This window comes from Elgaria multicarinata, chromosome 7 (genome assembly GCF_023053635.1).
Source record: "Elgaria multicarinata webbii isolate HBS135686 ecotype San Diego chromosome 7, rElgMul1.1.pri, whole genome shotgun sequence".
Lineage (NCBI taxonomy): Eukaryota > Metazoa > Chordata > Lepidosauria > Squamata > Anguidae > Elgaria > Elgaria multicarinata.
The window spans coordinates 779,151-801,387 of NC_086177.1; the positions used below are offsets into that span (position 1 = coordinate 779,151).

The following is a 22,237-nucleotide window of genomic DNA, read 5'->3' on the forward strand; positions in this document are numbered from 1 at the left end:
CCAGAGTACTTTCTTTTCTGCTGCACCCAGACTGCAGGAGGAGATTCGTCAACTTAACAGTCTTTTAGCATTTAAGAAAGCTATAAAGACTGGTATCTTTCTGCAGGCCTATCCAGTGGAATTTTAGGATGCTGTTAGGATGTTTTAACAATGTATACTATGTTTTTAATCAGTATTTTATGTATTTTATACTTACTTCTGTTCCCCGCCTCAATCAAAATGGAGAGGTGGGTAAGAAATAAAATTATTATTATTATTATTATTATTATTATTCAAACAAATTACATCTTAAAGACTAACAAATTTATCGTGACATAAATTGCTGTGCCCATCATGTGCATGAAATATTATCCTGAGTTCCAAGTGTGTGTGTGTGTATATATATATATATATATATATATATATACGGGTGGTGATGGTTCGTAAACAGTGAGGTCAGAGTGAAATAAAATGCAGAAAGCCAAGATAAGGAATTAACTGGCCATTCACCCCATTTTGTGTTGATAAGCTAGTAAACATATGTAGTGTGATGCTAAACCTTTGTCCCTGTTTAACACATTAGTGTTAACCCTCTTGATGAATTGTAAATTCAGCTATTTTACATAGCAATCTGTTTTTTGTTAACTGTCAATACAGCTTTGCAGGATTGGTGGTGGTTGCTGTGGGTATGGCCACACAGACATACAGGCTTGGGGTGAATAGGTGGAGGGATCTCTTGCTACTGATAAACTTTTGAGAAACAAATTGCCAGTGTTTCAAGGAAGTCTGATGTAGTAGTGATGGGGGACTTCAATTACCCTGATACCTGTTGGGAGACAAATTCTGCCAAAAGTGGCCCCTCCAAGAAATTCCTGACATGTGTGGCTGATAATTTTCTCCTACAGAAAGTGGAGGAAGGAACTAGAGGATCGGCAATCCTTGACTTGATATTGATCAATAGGGATGACTTAGTGGATAAAGTGGCAGTTACGGGTGTAAGGGATGGGTGAATGGTACTGGGAATGGTCCGTCTTTTAATATGTTAAATTTTATTATGGTTTCTAGGAACTGGAAGATAAGCGGGCAGCTGGCACATTCAGGAACTGCTTGGGGCCAGGGCCAGCTGGCCTTGAGAGAAAATTAACATCTCAGGCAGAGGTGTGAAAGATCTTCGTATGGAAAGTCAAGGGGAGGGGGTGTTAGCATAGTTGTCTAATGTTAGCTGAAGTCTCTCCATTTTTATTATTATTATTATTATTATTTATTTATTTATATAGCACCATCAATGTACATGGTGCTGTACAGAGTAAAACAGTAAATAGCAAGGCCCTGCCACATAGGCTTACTGTGAAATACACCAAGCAAAATGTCATGATGTCCTGTATTCAAGAATGTCTCCTTGAGCTCTGGCTCCAGCTGGCTCCAGTGCTCTGCTGTGTCAAAGTTAACTTCTGTAACTTACTGTCAGGCCAAAGGTATTGTTTACAGAACTGTTTAGCATAATTAGCTATGCCCCAGTGTTATGTTCTGATTGGTTAATGCTTCTACTGGGCCCTGCCCCTTGCAAGCTCAAATACTGTACTGTATTCCCTGTCTTTTGTCTGATTGCTCCCTTTGAAGAGACCAGGCCTTGATTACTAATCAATAAAGCGCTTTTGAACCCTCTGTCGCTGGAATGATGGAGTCGTGCTTAAGGGCTGTTTGGATTTTGTCCTTGGGTGAAAAGAACATTGATCTAACAGGGGGAAGGAGTAAGAAAAAGAAACTATAAAGGCTATTCTTGGAAAGGGGGGATGGTCTGAGCTGGCTGACTCCAAGGCTGGGTGATGTAACTTAGTTTCTAGCTTGCTTTTTCTGGGTTCTTATATATATGCATGTTTTATAATTTTTAGTATGCTAATCCCATGTAACCTACCACTTATCCTGAAATAAAATTGGTCTTAAACCTCCAAATTGTGAGCTGTGTGCGTATGTTCTGGGGATCTGTGCAAAATCCAGTGGAAAGGCCAGCTTTGCTGGGGCGTTCTTCCTTTACATGGCGGGCAGCGCTGGGATTCGACATAGATCTGGAGGAATGAAACGCTGGTAGGAAAGGGAGAGTGGTGAAGCATAGGTTTGAACCCAGACTAAGCAAGGTCAAGCAGGCCAGCCAAGGATGGCTCAGAATCAAGGAGCAGTAGCTCCAGGAGCAGAGATTTTGGGGGCAACCTCTCAGGAGGGAGCGGAAAGGGAGTCCAGTCTGGCTACTTTTGAGTGGGGGCTGCAAGGGACACCCGGCTCCAAAGGGGGGGCTCAGAGGCAACATGCTGTGAGGCTCTGGATGCCAGGCGAAGAGCAGGAGAAGGCGTGGTTTGAGGTCGAGCCGAAGATGTCGTTCCCGGCGGTGATGCTGAAAGGGGACACTTCGGAGATGCAGGTCCCGCAGCTGCAAGGAACACCACTGCCGGCGGTGATGCTGAAAGGGGACACTTTGAAAATGCAGGCCCCGCGGCTGCAGGGAACACAGCTGCCACAACCCCCTTGCCCGCTAGGAATGGCGGGTGGAAATGGCCCAGGCATAAGGGCCAAAGGGGAAAGTGAGGAAAGGAAAGTTCAACGGATATACACAGAGTGTTTGGAGCTGATGTCCCACCATCTGAGGATTGTGGAGAGAGAAAGAGGGGGAGCACCAGAACAACGGTTTGACCGATGGGCTTTCCCCATGTACCACGAGGGGGACGATGTGGGAGCCTTCCTGGCGCTCTTCGAAGACACGTGTGACGAGTTGGGAGTTTTGCCAACCCAGAGGATGAGTTTGCTGCAACCACAGGTTACCGGGACTTTGAGGGAAATGATAACCACCATCCTGCGAGAGTTGCGCCATGATTATACGCATTTCAAAACTATCGCGAAAGAACAGTTTGCCCTCACGGCTGAGCACTGTCGACAGAAGTTTCGGCAGCTGACCAGAAATCCGAAAGAAACTTTCACCGCTTTTGCCACTCGAATGATGACGGCAATGGAGGCTTGGATGGATGCAGAAGGGGTTCGAGATCTGAAGGGGGCCAAGGATTTGGTGGCCAAGGAGCAGCTTTACTGACAATTCCCCGAAAAATATGCTACTTGGGTGGGGGAAAAGAACCCTGCAACTTTGATGGAGGCGGCGAAGATGGCGGACCGGCTGCAGGCGTTTGAGCGGAAGGGAGCCGGAGGGACTCCAAGACCCATGGAAAAGATTCAGGAGAGACGTTCCGGAGGAGTGCCGGGGGAAAAGAAAGCGGGGTGGCCTGGAAAGGAGCGCTGGGAGAAAGGAAATGCAGCGGGCGGTGCGGCGGTGTCCGGACCCCAAGTGAGTGGGGGGTGTTTCTATTGCAAAGAACCGGGGCACCTGAAGAGAGAATGTCCTAAGCTGGCGGCCAAGCAAGCCCAGCCCCACGACCGGTGGTCCGAGCGGCAGCGGCCCCAACAGTGCCGGCGTCTCTGGCGTCCAATTGGAGCGACGACAGCGAAGGAGAAGTGGCTGACCTGGAGTGGGAGTATATGCGCACCGAGTCCGCAGGGTTGGCGCAGGCAACGGCGGGCCCCGGGAGCCCCGGCCCGGCAACGGCTGTTTTGATGCGGTTGGTGACCCCGGTGCAGCTCCAGTGGAGTTGCAGGAAATTCTGTGAGCACGTGGTGGTCGATGGGAGGACGGTTCGGGCTCAGAGGGACACCGGAGCGGACCTTAGCAGCGCCCATGTAGGTCTGCTCAAGCCCGGACAGAGACTTGTGGGTCAAACCGTAACCGTGACCCCGTATGGGGTGCCTCCGTTTGAGGCCCCGCTGGCCCGAGTGAACATTGAGTACCGAGGCTGGAAGGGGGAGCTAGTTATCCTCACGCATACGGAAGGACCAGCCTTCCTCCTGGGCAACGACTTACCCAGTTGGCGGTGACGACCCGGGTAAAAGCGGCCTGGCAGAAGGGAGCCCAAGGGAAGGGGGAACTAGAGAGTCTTCCAGTGAGGGAAGGAGGGGAGAAGATCCGAATTTAGAGGGTTGGGATACACCCGAGTTTCACCAGGAGTTGCAACAGGATCCCTCCCTGCAGGAGTGTCGGGAAGCGGCGGGTGGCCTGGCGGGGGGAAGAGGGAAAGTGGGGACGGCAGTGTTTACTTGGGAATGGGGAAGGCTATATCGACAGTTTTCCCCCAAAGGAGGCGGAGGAATGGAAAGGAAGCAACTGGTGGTGCCCCAATCCTTAAGGGGGAAGGTGTTGGAAGCCGCCCATGAGCGGCTGTGGGGAGGACATTTGGGGATACGCCGAACGTTGGAGCGGGTGAGCCGAGATTTTTATTGGCCCGGAGTTGCCCAAGAGGTGCGGGACTTTTGCTCTTCATGTGACACTTGCCAACGAGTCGGGTTCCCCAGGGACCACCCCAAAGCCCCGCTGTGTCCCTCTCCCATCACAGAGGTGCCATTTGAAAAGATGGGGGTAGATATTTTGGGCCCCTTCAGTCCAGCTACCCGGTCGGGGGGAAAGTACATTTTAACCCTGGTAACTATGCCACCCGCTACGCAGAGGCAGTGCCGCTTTCGGTTATCTCCGCACCGCAGTTGGCGAAAGCCATGATGACGGTCTTCACCCGGGTAGGGGTTCCCAAAGTGTTGGTTCATGATCGAGGAGGGGGATTTATGTCATTGCTGCTCAAAGAGTTATGGAAGCTGGCTGGGGTGCAGCAGTGCACTGCCGCCGCCTATCACCATGAGGGGAACGGGCTGGTGGAACGATTTAATCAAACTCTGGGAAAATGTTGAAAGCGTACGCTGCTAAGCATACGGCGGATTGGGATCAAGCCCTGCCCTACCTTCTCTTTGCGGCCCGGGATGCTAAGAGTGATAGCTTGGGGTTTTTGCTTAATGAACTGGTTTTTGGGCAAGAGTTGAGAGGCCTGTTGAAATTACTACGCGAAGGTTGGGAGGGACGAACCGCTCCTACCCGTTTCGGTTGTGGAGTATATGCAAAACCTGCAGAATCTTTTGCGGGAAGTAGGAGAGGCAGCCCAGGAGAACCTAGCTCAGGCTCAACAAACCCAGAAAAGATGGTATGACCGGCAGGCTAGACAGCGGGTGTTTCAGGAAGGAGATAAGGTACTAGTGTTGAAGCCGCTGAAGCCAGAGAAGTTAGCGGTTAAGTGGGAAGGGCCCCTCGTTGTGGAAAGGAAGCTAAATGAAGTTAATTATTTGTTGAGGGACCCTGATTGCCAATGCCGCACTAAGGTATATCATGTAAACATGATGAAGCTGTTCCGTGAGCGAGGGGTACGGGTATGCCAGGTAGGGAGGGGGGAGCCATTGAGTGAGGAAGCCGGGCTGGATGTCTTAGCTAGCTATAGGGGAAAGGAGGGGCTGGCCGACATTCAGGTCCTGGAGGAGCTGAGCCCCCAGCAGAGGAAGCAGCTAACGCAGTGTTAGGGGACATTTGAGGAGTTGTTTTCGGGGTTGCTGGGGCACACATCGTTGACCACACATTCCACTGACATAAGGAAACATTCACCCATTCAGTCTCCTCCTCACCGGTTAAACAGAAGGCAGTTAGAGATCGTAAACAGAGAAATTGAGGAAATGTTGGCCATGGGCGTGATTAAAAAGAGTCAGAGCCCATGGTCCTCCCCGCTGGTGCTCGTGGCCAAGAAAGATGGGTTGGTCCGTTTTTGTGTGGACTTCTGGAAATTAAACAGTGTGTCCACGGTGGCGGCTTACCCCATGCCCTGCATGGACGACTTGATAGAAACGTTGGGAAAGGCCAAGTTCATTTCCACGCTTGATCTAACTAAGGGATATTGGCAGGTGCCCTTGGATGAGGATGCAACTTTGAAGTCAGCCTTTTCCACTCCTAGGGGGCACTACCAGTTTACGGTACTTCCGTTCGGGCTCTCGAATGCACCAAGTGGCTTCCAGAAACTTATGGACCGGGTTCTGGAGGGGTTGGGGGCCTTGTCGTGCGTTTATCTGGATGACGTGGCGGTATTCAGTGACACGTGGGAACAGCACTTATCGCATTTGTCCCAAGTTTTAAGCCGGCTACGGGAGGCCGGGTTAACCGTGAAGGCCTCCAAGTGCCAGTTCGGGAGGGGGGAGGTAATCTATCTGGGCCATAGAGTGGGACAGGGAGCGTTAAAACCTATGGAGGCCAAAGTAGAGGCAATCCAGCAGTGGCCCATCCCCTGGACTAAGAAGCAGGTCCAATCCTTTCTGGGGCTGGCGGGGTATTACCGGAGGTTTGTCCCTAATTTCAGTCAGCTGGTAGCTCCCTTGACCGAGTTGTGCCGGAAGAGACAGCCGATACGAGTGCAGTGGACAAATGCGTATCAGCGGGCATCCGAGGGGTTAAAGGAAAAGCTTAAACGGGCCCCGGTACTTAGAACGCCGGAATTTGACCGCCCATTTGTAGTTCAGACAGATGCCTCTGAAGCTGGTTTGGGAGCAGTGTTGTTGCAAGAAAGCATGGGGGAGGGCAGCTGCAGCCTGTGGCGTTTATCAGTAAGAAGCTCTTGCCGCGGGAGAGGGCTTTAGCTACCATTGAAAAAGAGTGTTTGGCTATAGTTTGGGTGGTGGGGAAGTTGCGCCCGTATCTGTGGGGGTGGCCATTCCAAATTCAAACTGATCACTCCCCTCTGTGTTGGCTGGCCTGGGTGAAAAATACCAACCAAAAGTTGCTGAGATGGAGTTTGGCCTTGCAGGATTTTGATTTCACCATTTCCCACATCAAAGGCAAAGAGAACATTGTGGCAGATGGGCTATCTTGGAGCTTCAGCCGAGAAGGGGAGGAGGGAGGTCGGGAGGACAAACCCCTGCCCCTGCGTGGGCACAAAAAAGGGAACAAAGACAGGGGTCAATGTGTAAACGAATAAAAACAGTGATGGGTTAGATGGAATTTTTTAGAAATTCCATCTTAAGGGGGAAGTTGTAAGGGATGGGTGAATGGTACTGGGAATGGTCTGTCTTTTAATGTTAAATTTTATTATGGTTCCTAGGAACTGGAAGATAAGCGGCCAGCTGCATGGGGGCGTTCTGGCACATCCAGGAACCGCTTGGGGCCAGGTCCGGCTGGCCTTGAGAGAAAATTAACATCTCAGGCGGAGGTGTGAAAGATCTTCGTATGGAAAGTCAAGGGGAGGGGGGAAGGAGTAAGAAAAAGAAACTATAAAGGCTATTCTTGGAAAGAGGGGTTGGTCTGAGCTGGTTGACTCCAAGGCTAGGTGATGTATGAGTTGCAACTTAGTTTCTAGCTTGCTTTTTCTGGGTTCTTATATATATGCATGTTTTATAGTTTTTAGTATGCTAATCCCATGTAACCTACCACTTATCCTGAAATAAAATTGGTCTTAAACCTCCAAATTGTGAGGTGTGTGCATACGTTCTGGGGATCTGTGCAAAATCCAGTGGAAAGGCCAGCTTTGCTGGGGCGTGCTTCCTTTACAACGAGAACTCTGGGGGAAAGTGACAACGTCATATTTGAATTCTTGATTATAAAAGAGACAAAAGCTGAGTATAGCCATACACATACTCTGGATTTTAGGAAGCTTATTTTAATAAACTCAGAACTATGATAAGTTAGGTCCCAAGGCAAGTGAGCCTAATGAGAAGAGGAGTGCAGGATGGGTGGGAGTACTTTAAAAAGGAAATTATAAAGGCACAATTACAAACAATTCCAACAAGGAGAAAAGATAGAAGACAACAGAGAAAACCAATGTGGCTCCACAAAAAGCTTAGAGATGACCTGAAAACAAAAAAGGATACACATAGGAAGTGGAAGGAAGGCCAGGCTACTAAAGAAGAGTACAGACAAGTGGCACAGAAGTGCCGAAATGGCGTCAGGAAAGCTAAAGCTGAGAATGAGCTGAGATTAGCGAGAGATGCTAAAAGCAATATAAAGGCTTTCTTCAGATACGTTAGTAAAAGACAGAGGAAAGAAATGGTGGTTCAACTGCCTAATGAGGATGGTAAATTGATAACAGATGACAAAGAAAAGGCTGAAGTGCTCAATTGCTATTTTGCCTCAGTCTTCTCCCAAAAGCGGGTCTATGATCCCCCTGGAAAAAGTGAAGCAGAAGTTGAGGGGGCAGGATTGCAGTTTGAGATTGATGAACAAATGGTCAAAGAACACCTAATTTCCTTGAATGAGTTCAAATCTCCAGGGCCCAATAAACTGCATCCTAGAGTAATGAAGGAGCTAGCGGAAGAACTCTCAGAACCTTTGTCTATTATCTTTGCAAAATCATGGAAGACGGGTGAGGTGCCGGATGACTGGAGGGGGGCTAATGCTGTCCCTATCTTCAAAAAGGGCAAAAAGGAGGAACCTGGGAACTACAAACCAGTCAGTCTGACATCCATCCCTGGGAAAGTTCTGGAGCAGATTATAAAGAAGTCAATCTGTAAGCACCTTGAAAACAATGCAGTGATTACTAGAAGCCAACATGGATTTGTCAGGAAAATCCTGTCAGACTAATTTGATCTCATTTTTTGATGGGGTAACCTCCCTTGTGGACTGGGGGAATGCTGTGGACATAATATATCTTGACTTCAGCAAAGCTTTTGACAAAGTGCCCCATGATATTCTGATTAACGAACTAGCTAAAAGTGGGCTAGATGGAACAACTATTAGGTGGATTCACAGTTGGCTACAGAATCGGACTCAAAGAGTGCTTATCAATGGAACCTTCTCAAACTGGGGAGAGGCAACGAGTGGGGTACCGCAGGGCTCAGTCCTGGGCCCAGTGCTCTTCAACATTTTTATTAATGATTTGGACAAGGAGGTGCAGGGAACACTTATCAAATTTGCAGATGACACAAAATTGGGTTTAATAGCTAATACCCTGGAAGACAGAAATAAACTTCAAAGTGATCTTGATAGGCTGGAGTGTTGGGCTGAAAACAACAGAATGAAATTTAATAGGGATAAATGCCAAGTTCTACATCTAGGAAATAGAAACCAAATGCACAGTTACAAGATGGGGGATACTTGGCTCAGCAATACTACAAATGCGAAGGATCTTGGAATTGTTGTAGCTCACAGGCTGATTATGAGCCAAAGATATGGCTGCAAGAAAGGCAAATTTTATTTGGGGATGCATTAATAGAAGTATAGCTTCCAAATCACGTGAGGTACTGGTTCCTCTCTATTCGGCCCTGGTTAGGCCTCATCTAGAGTATTGCATCCAGTTTTGGGCACCACAATTAAAGAAGGATGCAGACAAGCTGGAGCGTGTTCAGAGGAGGGCAACCAGGATGATCAGGGGTCTGGAAACAAAGCCCTATGAAGAGAGACTGAAAGAACTGGGCATGTTTAGCTTGGAGAAGAGCAGATGGAGGGGAGACATGATAGCACTCTTCAAATACTTAAAAGGTTGTCACACAGAAGAGGGCCAGGATCTCTTCTCGATCCTCCCAGAGTGCAGGACACGGAATAAAGGGGTAAAGTTAAAGGAAGCCAGATTCCAGCTGTACATCAGGAAAAACTTCCTGACTGTTAGAGTACAGAAATGGAATCAGTTACCTAGGGAGGTTGTTGTCTCTCCCACACTAGAGGCCTTCAAGAGGCAGCTGGACAACCATCTGTCAGGAATGCTTTAGGATGGATTCCTGCATAGAGCAGGGGGTTGGACTTGATGGCCTTGTAGGCCCCTTCCAACTCTGCTATTCTATGATTCTATGATATCCTACACTGGACATTATTAATAGACCAGTGTTGAACGTGTCTCTTTCTATTTCTTCTGTTCTTTTTGAACAAGTTACGTTTTTCAATTGCTATATTCCAGTCATGGAAGTCATCCCACCAAATTTCAGTTATACCTATCAAGTTGTATTTGCCTTTATGTAATAAGAGTTCAAGTTCTTTCTGTTTGTTTCCCATACTCTGGCCATGAATATATAGACATCGAAGACCATGTGTTTTATAGTCTGGCTTTGTTCCTACATTGTTGCGGACACTATTTTGGGGCACTATTGGAGCTGTTCTCTGTACTGTGGTGCATGGGCCTTCATCCATTGTTGCCTTGAAGTTTACGACTCCTGCTCCCGTAAGATTCAGTTTAAAGCCCTCCTAATGAAGTTGTTCATGCTGTGCCCGAACACATTCTTTCCAGCCCTTGTGAGGTGCAACCTATCCCTTGCCAGCAATCCATCTTTCAAGTAACATAGCCCATGGTCCCAGAATCCGAATCTCTCACATTGGCACCATCTTCATAGCCAGTCGTTCACCTGGAGTATTTTTCTTTCCCTTTCTAATCCTCTTCCAAGAACTGGGAGGATGGATGAGAAAACTATCTGGGCTCCAAAGTTCTTCACTTTCCTGCCCTGACAGGATTTCTTCGTAGCTCCGCTTGGCGACATCATTTGTTCCCACATGGATGAGAAGAAAAGGGTATTTGTCCATGGGCTTTAAGAGCTTTGGTAACCCTTCAGTCACATCTCTAATCTGTGCTCCAGGGAGACAGCACACCTGGCGAGTCCATGGGTCTTCATGACATACTTGGGTTTCAATCCCATGCAGCAGGGAGTTTCCCACAATGACTATTCTTCTCTTCTTGGTCGACCAACCTTCTGCCTCTTGTTCACTGTTGCACGGTGTCTCCTGTAATTTTTCCTCTGCAAACTGTCCTCCAGTCTCATCCTCCAGTAGCTGAAAGTGGTTGCTTAACTCTAATGAGTGCAGAATGCCTTCTTGTTCTTCTGCTCCTAACTGTCACTCTTTTCCAGGGAGTTTCCTCTTCATTGGCTTTCCTCCCCTCAGCATACTCCACTTCTGCTTCAGCTGGCTGTTGCTCTTCAATCTCTTGTGCTTCTTGTTGCTGTTGCAGTTCCACAGTTCTAAGAACTCGTCTTCTGTTATTCCATGGAGATTTTTAAAAACTCTTTCCCTCTGCATTGTGGTCCTTGTGAAAACTGCATCCCCAAAGCTGCTATTTGTCCTGAGATAGAAGCTGCCACTGTTGCCAACAACTTCGGGACTGGAAAGTGAATTTTGTTGAGACTGTGGCATGTGTGTGAGGTTATATCTAAAATGTTGCTATCATCATGCCAGTCCCCTTTACTAATTGACTCAGTAAAGCCTCTTTTCATATACATATATTTAAATGAGCAGTGGGTAGCTGCTGTCCCAAAGTCCTCAACAGGTGCCCAACTATGCTGTGGATGACCAGTAATACCAGTTCTGAACACATTACATTTCAGTGATGGCAGTGAACACATGTGCTTGAGAATTACCAAGTGTTGAAAAATGAAGTGATGTACATGCATGAGTGAAACATCCGAAGGAATTGCCCAACAATATGCTGACAACTTGGTAGAGTTGCAATTTAACCCCTTAGCACACATTAAAGACCCTTATGTTGAAGGTTGCATAAGAAGTTGGAGAGTGTTTGTGTTTATCAGATGTTTGTTCTCCTTTATGGGAATCCACTGCTGCTGTTGAGTGGTTGTTAGGCAAGTCACCTTGAGATCTGTGCAAAGAAAGGATAGATTAAGAATGGCAAGATATGGTATCTAATTTCTCCTGTATTGGATAGTGAAGGTCCTTCTCTTCCACAAGAATCCCAACACAAATGTTGAGGGAGATGGCAGTAAGCATCATGACTTGAGGCTTTTGGGAGATGAACCAGGAAACCTACTGGACTGCCCATCAGGTGTGATATGAGTGAGCATGTTTCTTTTCTTTTTTCCTTTTCAGCAGTGCAGAGTCTATGAAACCATATTCTGGCTGATGTAGTACCTTCCTGTGCCTAGGGAAGCATGGGGAGAACACAGTAGCCAGCCTTGCCAGGCACCGTTTCTCCACTGACTATATCCATATTTCTGTCTCTAATTCTAGCACTGTGATGATATAACCATGTGTTACCTAGAGATAGGTACAGATAGAGAGCAGAGCATGGGTAGCATTTTTTTTCTAGTGGTCAAGGTAGCCAGTAAAATCCTGAATGTATAACTTAATCTGCTTCTTTTAGGAATAGTGAGGGGAAGAAGCTATGCCAGACACTGATGTCTCTGTCCCTGCTCACTGAAAATCCTATTGAGCTTTTGCAATTTCACCAGGCATTGGAGCTATAAGGGGTAGAAACTTGCTTTTATTTTTTAAAACTGGGTTTTGAGATGATCAGCATGCTAAATTTTGCAATCAATTTTTTAATGGAATTACAGAACTCAAGCAGTACTGATCTTATCCTTTCACAGCAGCCTAATTAATCTCTATTCTTCTCCCCATAGGGCTGGTCCTGGACCAGCTGCCTGAGGCAGATGCATCATGGTTTGCTAGGCTTTCCCTTCCCCTCTCAACTTATAAAGACAATGTTGCCTCGCACAGTGCTTGACAGTAAGGATGTGCTCCACTCTGATTAGAATTGGAGAATCAGAAGCGAATTGGTCCACTCCACCTTGCCCAGAGGTGGAGTAGAAGCGAACCATGGACCCTTAGAAGCAAAGCGAAGAGAAGCGCCCATAGGCGGAGCGCTTTTCTTTCCGCGGAGCGCTCCGATTGCCATTTTGAAAAATTTTGCCCATAGGATTACATTGCGGAAAAGAATAGGGGATAACTGTGTTGTTTTTTAAGCTATCTTTCTGAAACTTCTTGTGCTTAGAGAGTCGTGGCTGGGGGTCATTTTGAGCCTACTCTCAGCTCTCTGCGTGGTGTGGTTCGCTTGCTAGAATTTTTTTAAAAACCGGGTAAAAAAACCGGGAGATTTACCTTTTTGAAGTGCTATGGGGCAGAGTCAACTCCCGATCATGATCACATGATCCCAAAGTTGGAGGAGGGGATAGGCAAAACGGGATACTTGGGATACTGGGAAACTTCTTTCTACTCTGAACGGACTTTTCCCAGTGTTTTTTAAAACAGTAGCCCCACCAAATGCACAAGCACAACCTGAAATCATATACTAAGCAAATAAATAACAGATAGGAAACACAGCACTGCTACCCACCCTAACCTTGGTGAACAACTGAATAGATGTGGTGCAAGGGGATGAGCTCCCCTAGGGCATGTGGATGTGCCCAGTGCACAGACACTGTGTCCTGCCCTTGGAGGGTCATCAGAGCCCTCCAAAGGTAAACCAGTGGAGAAGCAATGCCTATCATGAGTTGAAGTGAAAGTTTGCTTCTTAAAGAGTGGTCCCTAGACAGGGACAGTCAAATTGGCACAATTCCCCCTCCCCTGGGCATGTCCACTTCCCTCTTACTGGTAAAAGACAGATAAAGCCTTTTTTTAAAAATTCTTCCTGTTGTTTATTCAGCAACACTGCTGCTTTTAATTCTACCCCTCCTTTGTTTATTTATTTATTTATTCCATTTTATATTTACACCCCATAGCCCAAGCTCTCCTGGCTTTTCCTCTTCAGTGAAGTCAGGCAGGCTTTCATTGTGGTTCAACTCCTTGTTGTTATTATTATTGCTATTAATATTAATTAGTACTGCTATCATTAACGTTACTATTGTTGTTGTTGAATAATGGCTGTGATCACAGTGCAGTCAATCAACTCTGAAGCAAGGATCACAAAGCTTTACTCTTATCCTCCTAGCCTCCTAGTTATGGGATGCAAAAGAAAAGGCATCTCTCTGCGCTGCTCCCACATCACAGGGATGGTTTGCATTACTGGCTTTGAAACTATCCTTGGCTCACTTCCTTGTGCCCCCAGAAATGTCTGCTGCCTACCTGCCTTCCCTCCCTCCTTCCCTGCCCACCTCACAGGGATGGTTTTTGTGTGTTTTGCTTTGACTCAGGGGATAAGTCCTTCCTGCGCTCACTTAGACTTTTGGAAGTTCCAATCAATTTTTCAAGTGTGGAAGAAGATTCATATAGGTTTATCTACTCCCCAATTCATGGCATGTTGGGATTTCCTTTGAAATGGCCCGTCTGCAGCATTAAAATCCCTGAGATACTGGGGTGTCCGATTTTCATAAATTCCCCCAAAATCAGGGGATGATGGGATTGGCTTGAGCCTCGGCATGCATGTGTATCCATGGATAATCTATCATGGTGCCGAGATTGAGGTTTCTAACGTGAAAATTGACGGAGATATCGAAAGGGGTGTTAATTGGGGTTATGGATGGTGCGTTAGAGGTTTATGCCCCGCCAAAAATCAGGGGATGATGGGATTTGCTTGAGTCTTGGCATGAATGTAGATCTAGATGGCATCTGTGAGGGTGTCCACCTCCAAGATTTTTTATCTGTCAAAATGTTGGAGAACAGTCCATGTCTGAAAATGGGGTGTCCGATTTTCATAAATTCCCCAAAAATCGGGATGATGGGATTGGCTTGAGTCTCGGCATGCATGTGTATCCATGGATAATCTATCATGGTGCCAAGTTTGAGGTTTCTGACGTGCAAATTGACATAGTTGTAGCATGGGACTTGATTTGGGGTGAGTTAAAAGGTTTAAGCCCTGCCAAAAATCAGGGGATGATGGGATTTGCTTGAAACTTGGCATGATTGTGGATCTAGATGGCATCTCCATGCGTGTGTATACGTCCATGAGGTGTCATGGTGCCAAACTTGAGGTTTCTAACTTTAACAGAAAAAAAGTATAATTTTTTGGATTTCAATGCAAGCCTATGGGGGGGAAAGCGGAGCTCCGATCCGGATCCGGAGCTTCGCAGCAGAGCGGAGCGGACTATAGGCGGAGCGGGGCGGAGCGAAGCGGCCCGATCCGCAATTTGCGGATTTGGAAGAGAAGCGGATCGGGGGGGCTGTGCACACCCCTACTTGACAGTTTCCACTGACCACAGGGTGAGATGAACCTCACACTTTTGAGAGCTTCAGTAAAGGAGTTTTGTGCAAACCAAACAGCAAAACGCAGGCTAGCCAGCAACTTCTTCTCTGAGATGAGCACTTTGTTTAAAATGATCTTAGTTCAAAGTATCAATGCCCATGTGAACTATTCTTGCAGCAACTCACATGGATGGAAATGCTGTGTGGGCTCAAATTAACAAGGCATGGCAGTTGCAGGAGCAAGTGTGTGTGAAGAAACAGCATGCACCCTGCATGCAAAGAAGCAGACCACTTCCTTAAGAGGGAGAATGTCTTACACATATTTTCCTCTTCCTTAGGAATCAGCCAATCCCTCTGGCTTTACCATATACCTGCTCCTCACTGACATGGAATGATAACTGCAGAGGTGTGAACTAACCTTCCTCATGAACCTTGCTGCAAGAAATCAGCATCTACTTGCTAGTCTTGATGGGACAATGAAAATCAATTCGAAGCATATTATTTCCCCTCGTTGTCAAAATTGGGAGCAGTAGAAAGAGCTATGCTCTAAGGTATGGAAATACTGCCTCTGTCAAACTGAGCCTCTAGCAGGCTTTCTTTTTTAATAATAAAGATGAAACTCTCAGGAACTAATATTTCGCTCTTTCAAGAATACAATATACTCCTTCGCTCGCTGTGTCTATTCTAGCACATTAAAATTCTCTTTCCATTAGGAAGATTTATGAAGTTAATGAAGCTTGTGATTAGAAACTTAAGTATTTGACAGTGTCTTTTGTGCCGATGACTTGGGTAACTACTGGCATCTTTTTAAATTCTCCTTTACAAATTCAGTAGCTGTGTTGTTGTTTATTCGTTCAGTCACTTCGTGACTTCATGGACCAGCCCATGCCAGAGCTTTCTGTCGGTCGTCGCCCCCCCTAGCTCCCACAAGGTCGAGTCCGTCACCTCCAGAGTATCATCCATCCATCTTGCCCTCGGTCGGCCCCTCTTCCTTTTGCCTTCCACTTTCCCTAGCATCAGCCTCTTCTCCAGGGTATCCTGTCTTCTCATTATGTGGTGAATGTACTTCAACTTTGCCTTTACTATCATTCCCTCAAGTGAGCAGTCTGGCTTTATTTCCTGGAGTATGGGCTGGCTTGATCTTCTTGCAGTCCAAGGCACTCTCAGAATTTTCCTCCAACACCACAGTTCAAAAGCATCTATCTTCCTTTGCTCAGCCTTCCTTATGTTCCAGCTCTCGCAGCCATAGGTTACTACGGGGAATACCATTGCTTTAATTATGCGGACCTTTGTTGTCAGTGTGGTGTCTCTGCTCTTCACTATTTTATCAAGATTTGTCATTGCTCTCCTCCCAAGAAGTAAACGTCTTCTGATTTCCTGGCTGCAGTCAGCATCTGAAGTAATCTTTGCGCCCAGAAATACAAAGTCTGTCACTGCCTCCACATTTTCTCCCTCTATTTGCCAGTTATCAATCAAGCTGGTTGCCATAATCTTGGGTTTTTTTGAGGTTTAACTGCAACCCAGCTTTTGCACTTTCTTCTTTCACCTTTGTCATAAGGCTCCTCAGCTCCTCCTCGCTTTCAGCCATCAAAGTAGTATCATCTGCTTATCTGACATTGTTAATGTTTCCTCCCGTGATTTTAACTCCAGCCTTGGATTCATCAAGTCCAGCGCATCACATGATGTGTTCTGCATACAAGTTGAATAGGTAGGGTGAGAGTATACAACCCTGCCATACTCCTTTCCCAATCTTAAACCAGTCTGTTGTTCTGTGGTCTGTTCTTACCGTTGCTACTTGGTCGTTATACAGATTCCTCAGGAGGCAGACAAAATGACTTGGTATCCCCATACCACCAAGAACTTGCCACAATTTGTTATGATCCACACAGTCAAAGGCTTTAGAATAGTCAATAAAACAGAAATAGATGTTTTTCTGGAACTCCCTGGCTTTCTCCATTATCCAGCAGATATTGGCAATTTGGTCTCTAGTTCCTCTGCCTTTTCTAAACTCAGCTTGTACATCTGGCAATTCTCACTCCATGAATTGCTGGAGTCTACCTTGCAGGATCTTGAGCATTACCTTACTGGCATGTGAAAGAAGTGCCACTGGAACATTCTTTAGTGTTTCCCTTTTTTGGTATGGGGATATAAGTTGATTTTTTCCAATTTGATGGCCATTCTTGTGTTTTCCAAATTTGCTGGCATATGGCATACATCACCTTGACAGCATCATCTTGCAAGATTTTAAACAGTTCGGCTGGGATACCGTCGTCTCCTGCTGCCTTGTTATTAGCAATGCTACTTAAGGCCCATTCAACCTAGTTCTTCAGGATGTCTGGCTCTAACTCACTGACCACACCGTCTGACCTATCCCCGATATTATCATCCTTCCTATACAGATCTTCCATATATTCTTGTCACTTTTTCTTGATCTCTGTGGCGCAGAGCGGTAAAGCAGCAGTTACTGCAGCTGAAACTCTCCCCACGGCCTGAGTCCGATCCCAGCGGAAGCTGGTTCTCAGGCAGCCGGCTCGGGTCGACTCAGCCTTCCATCCTCCCGAGGTCGGTAAAATGAGTACCCAGCTAGCTGGGGGAAAGGTAATAACGGCCGGGGAAGGCAACGGCAAACCACCCCGCTATAAGGCCTGCCAAGAAAACGTCAGCGAAACCTGACGTCCCTCCTTCAGTAATGACTCAGTGCTTGCACGAGAGGTTCCTTCCCTTCCCTTCTGTTTCTGTTAGGTCCTTGCTATCTTTTTTTATCATATCCATTTTTGCCTGGAAGTTACCTCCGATGTTTCTAACTTTCTGGAAGAGGTCTCTTGTCCTTCCTATTCTATTGTCTTCTTCTGCACATTGCTTGTTTAAAAATAATTCCTTCTCTCTTCTGGCTAATCTCTGGAATTTTGCATTTAATTGGGCATAACTCTCCCTATCACTGTTGCCTTCTGCTTTCCTTCTTTCTTGGGATACTTCCAGTGTCTCAGCAGACAGCCATCTTGCCTTCTTGGTTTTCTTTTTCTTTGGGACGTTTTTCGTTGCTGCCTCCTGGACAATGTTGCGAACTTCTGTCCATAGTTCTTCTGGGACCCTACCTACTAAATCTAGTCCCTTAAATCTATTCTTCACTTCCACTGCATATTCATTAGGAATATTAGTGAGCTCATATCTAACTGATCTGTGGGTCTTCCCTATTCTCCTTACTTTGATTCTAAATTGTGCAATAAGAAGTTCGTGATCTGAACTACAGTCAGCTCCAGGTCTTGTTTTTACTGACTGTATAGATGTCTGCCACCTTTGGCTGCAAAGGATGTAGTCAATCTGATTTCGGTGTCGGCCATCTGGTGAAGTCCATGTATAAAGCCATCTTTTAGGTTGTTGGAAGAGAGTGTTTGTTATGCACAGTGAGTTGTCTCACCAAAATTCCATCAGCCTATGTCCCGCTTCATTTTGTTCTCCTAGACCATGCTTACCTGTAATTCCAGATGTCATTTGACTGCCCACCTTAGCTTTCCAGTCTCCTGTAATGAAAATAACATCTTTTTGCATCCAGTAGGTGCTGCAGATCCTCATAGAACTGATCTACTTCTGCTTCTTCAGCATCTGTGGTTGGGGCATATATTTGGATCACTGTGATGTTAAATGGCTTACCCTGAATTCGAATTGAGATCATTCTATTGTTTTTTGGATTGTATCCAAGCACTGCTTTAGCCGCTTTATTATTAATTATGAAGGCTACTCCATTTCTTCTGTGGTCCTCTTTTCGACAGTAGTAAATCTGGTGGTGATCTGATGTGAAGTGGCCCATTCCAGTCCATTTCAGTTCACTGACACCCAAAATATCTATATTTAATCTTGACATCTCACCAATAACCACATCCAATTTGCCCTGGCTCATAGATCTTACATTCCAGGTTCCTATGGTGTGTTGATCTTTAGAACATCGGATTCGTCGTTCACCATCAGCACCGTCGGCCGCTAGCTGTCCTTTCAGCTTTGAGCTAGCTGCGTCATCACATCTGGGCCTAGTTGAACTTAACCTCTGTTCCTCCCCTGTAGCATTTTGACCATCTTCCGACCTGTGGGTCCCATCTTCCGATGGTATACCGACATATCTCTGGTTGTACTGATCCATTTAGTTTTCATGGCAAGAATACTGGGGTGGGTTGCTGTTACCTTCCCCAGGGATCGTATTTAGTAGCTGTAGTAGTAGCTGTAGCCTGATATTAAGTGAAAATCAGGGCAGACTCAAGTTGTATCAGACATTGAAAGCTGCTTATTAGCTTCTATAAGCTACTGAACTTTGCGGTAGGTCCTGACCTACAACAGATGAACACTTTTGCTCTCCTCAGAGTTCTGAATGGTATATGAGAGCAGAAAAATTAGTTGAAAATTGGTTACACCATCAGACCTGCTTTATTTGGCTGCAACATTTATTGATACAATTCCCAAGCTGAAATTTATTTGGGGAACTAACAAATACAGACATGGACATTCCCTGTAATGTCCATATCTTTTTGTTTCTTAAAAAGTAGTGCTAGCCAGAACCAGAACCAACATTTTCTGAGAAGAATGTTTCCTCATTAGTCTTGTTAGCTAATTGTATTCCAGGAGCTAGGCTAAGAACTGTAGCTTGAAGGAGAAGCCATCTGAAAAACTTGGACTAGGCATCACAGAGCTATTTGCCACATCTCTGAGGCTTCCTGTGCTCCAAGAGTGATGCAGCTCAAGAGACACATGAGGAGTCAATGGCTGATCCAGGCTCTGAAGGCAGGGGCTGGATGAGAATGTTCTCTCTGCCAACGGTAACTGATACCAGTGGTGCACAGCTGAGAGAAAGAGAGAATATCACATAATTATTACATTTGCAGTAGCTTACGTTCTGAAGGCAAAACACAGCAGATATGGTAATAGAAAATTAACCCTTTTTGACCCTCTCCCACTATGTTTTCAAGGCCTTCTTAAAAGCCTGCAATGATGGAGCATGGCAGACCCCTGGGACCACTGCAGAGTAGGGCCTCTCACATATGGTTGCCCACCTAACTGCTCTCACAAGTGGGCAAATGAGAAGGGCCTCTCTTGCTGATCTTAAAGTGTGGGCAGGCGGATATGGGTGATGGCAGCCCTACGCTTTCACCAAGATCTTTCTTCTTGGTCATATTCACTTATTCTCCAGTAAGTATCATTCCACACTCCCCTCAGTACCAAGTCCCCAGCCTAGTACCTGCTATCTCCTCCTGTGTAGTTTGCAGAAGCTGCTTGCTGGTAATGTTTTCGTTCAGCAGGTTCTGGGGGGCTCCAAAGCCCTTTTCATAGCCAACCCCTGAATGAAATCTGCTCAAAGAACTCTACATGCAAATACATGTGTTTAAGAGTCTATGTATAACCTAGCAATATCAGTGCAAGTGTATGTACCTGATATGTGAACTATTTTTTAGAATTACAAATTCTACAACTGTAGTTGCTAGCAGTGCACGTGTGTGTATGTGTCTCTGTGTGTGTAGACTAAGGCCCAGTATTCACATTATCGCAGCACAGTGCTGCAGCTTTCTGTGCTGCAAGGTGGTCATGCTCCCAAGATAATATGATTGTTTAATTCGTATGAGCAAAATGATTTAGTGTGCAACCCTATGCATGTTTAGAAAGAAATAAGTCCTACATCTCCCAGCATCCCACAGCTCAGGGAAAGCAGGGCCATTCCATCAGCTCTACTGAAAGATTACTTTCCTCCCATATTCACCTTCTCGGCCCATTTTTGTTGGGTGACTTTAGATTGTAAGCCTGCAGACAGGGATTGTCTTGTTTTACTGATAGCATGTAAGCTACTCCGTGAGCCTTTTTGGCTGAGGAGTATGGAAAAAATACTTTAAATATCTGGAATTTGATAATGAGTATAGGATTCTGATACTTGTTTCTAGTTGACAATTAATTAGGCATAGATGCTTTGTAAATAGTATGTTCTCTTTATTAATACTCCACCAAACTGCAACAAGACAGATGCATAAACATTTGCTGATAATGTGATCACAGGCATGGATCATTCCGGAAAAGCTGTAGAGAATTGCCTATACTTGATGATACCATTCCCAGTGTTTGATTAGTAAGTGATTTATTCCAGCATCAAACATTCTGCTTAGTATTGGTCTGAATGGTTCTATGTTGCACCAAATTGGAAATCAGGCTTTTCTGGAAAATATAGCTTACCATGAGCTGTTTTTCCCTGACTTCTCCTGGAGTAGCTCCAAAGGTATGGGTTAGCCTCTGGCTGCCCATTGATTTCAAATCTTCAAAGAAAGATTCACTCCCTGCCTCCTTGGCTCCTCCCTGAATTCCCTAGTCAAAGTAATTGCCAAGTCTAGAGGAAAACCCAGTCCGGAAGGACAACAGAAGACAATAGGAAGCCACATTCCCCCTCCAAAATAACTGAGCCAGAGGGACAACAACCAAAGGATATTGTAGAAAACCCTTTACTGAACTAGTCAACAAATGACGAAACAACACCAAATAGCAAAAAGTATGAGTTTAGAAGCGAAGTAAGCAATAAAGTCTACCTGGAGAGGCAGAAGAGAGTTCTTGTTCAATCTCCACCCTCTAACTGGCAAGAACGGGCAGGTTTAGAGCTACATGGGAAGAAATCAGGGAAAAACAGCTCATGGTAAGTGTAACAGCTGTATTTCCCCCTGACTTCTCCCTACAAGCTCCAAAAGGATGGATATACCAAAGATATAGCATTACAGGCTGGGAGACAACAACAACAACAAAAAAGGGAGAAAGGCCATCCTCCCCAGATTCATTGAGAAACAGCCATCGGCATCTAACTACTCCTAAATATTGAAATGGGTAACATGTGGCTGCCCTACCCACCTTTTTCCAGGAAGCTCTGGACTGAAGGGTCCATGCAGTGGAAGCCCCTCTAGTAGAATGTACTAAGATTTCTATAGGCTTAGGGAGTTGAGATGCCTTATAGGTCTCTGCTATGCGAGCTTTGATTCCCTACAGCAAGGAAGGGGGCCAAGGCACTCTTATTTTATTTATTTATTTATTTATTACACTTATATACCGCCCCCATAGCCAGAGCTCTCTGGGCGGTTTACAGAAATTCTAAAATTGAGATAAACACAAGTATACAAAATTTAAAATTTTAAAACACAGAACATACACACATAAAGCATTAAAAACCGTTAAAAAATAAACGTGGGTGATTAAGATGTACTGCCATATGCCTGGGCAAAGAGGAAAGTCTTAACCTGGTGCTTTTCTGTCTTGTTACAACCAAAAATAATGAACAGGGCCTGACGAAACTTAAAAGGACTGGTATGGATGATGTAAACTTCAAGAACCCTGTGTAGGTCAAGGGAGCGCCAAGCCTTCTCACAAGGAAGCTGAGGAATGGGTACAAGGAAGACAGGACCAACTCCTGTACTCTGTGGAAACAGGGCAGAAGCCAGGATACAGGAGGAAAACCACCCTGCCAGTGAAGAACGGACACAAGGTATACGAAGCCGACAGTGCTCCCAATTCAGAAATTTTCCTGGTGGGTGT

At 45.8% G+C, this 22,237-nt stretch overlaps 1 protein-coding gene across 1 annotated transcript in view; it reads right to left on the reverse strand.

The window, feature by feature from the left end:
* Positions 1-19,092: 19,092 nt before the first annotated feature.
* The window catches only part of DELE1 (DAP3 binding cell death enhancer 1), a 44,862-nt gene continuing 41,717 nt past the window's right edge, over positions 19,093-22,237 (reverse strand). Inside the window, exon 10 of the mRNA XM_063130033.1 lies at positions 19,093-19,524. Within this exon, the coding sequence (XP_062986103.1) occupies positions 19,310-19,524 (215 nt within the window). The 3' untranslated portion in view covers positions 19,093-19,309. The remainder of the gene's footprint in view (positions 19,525-22,237) is intronic.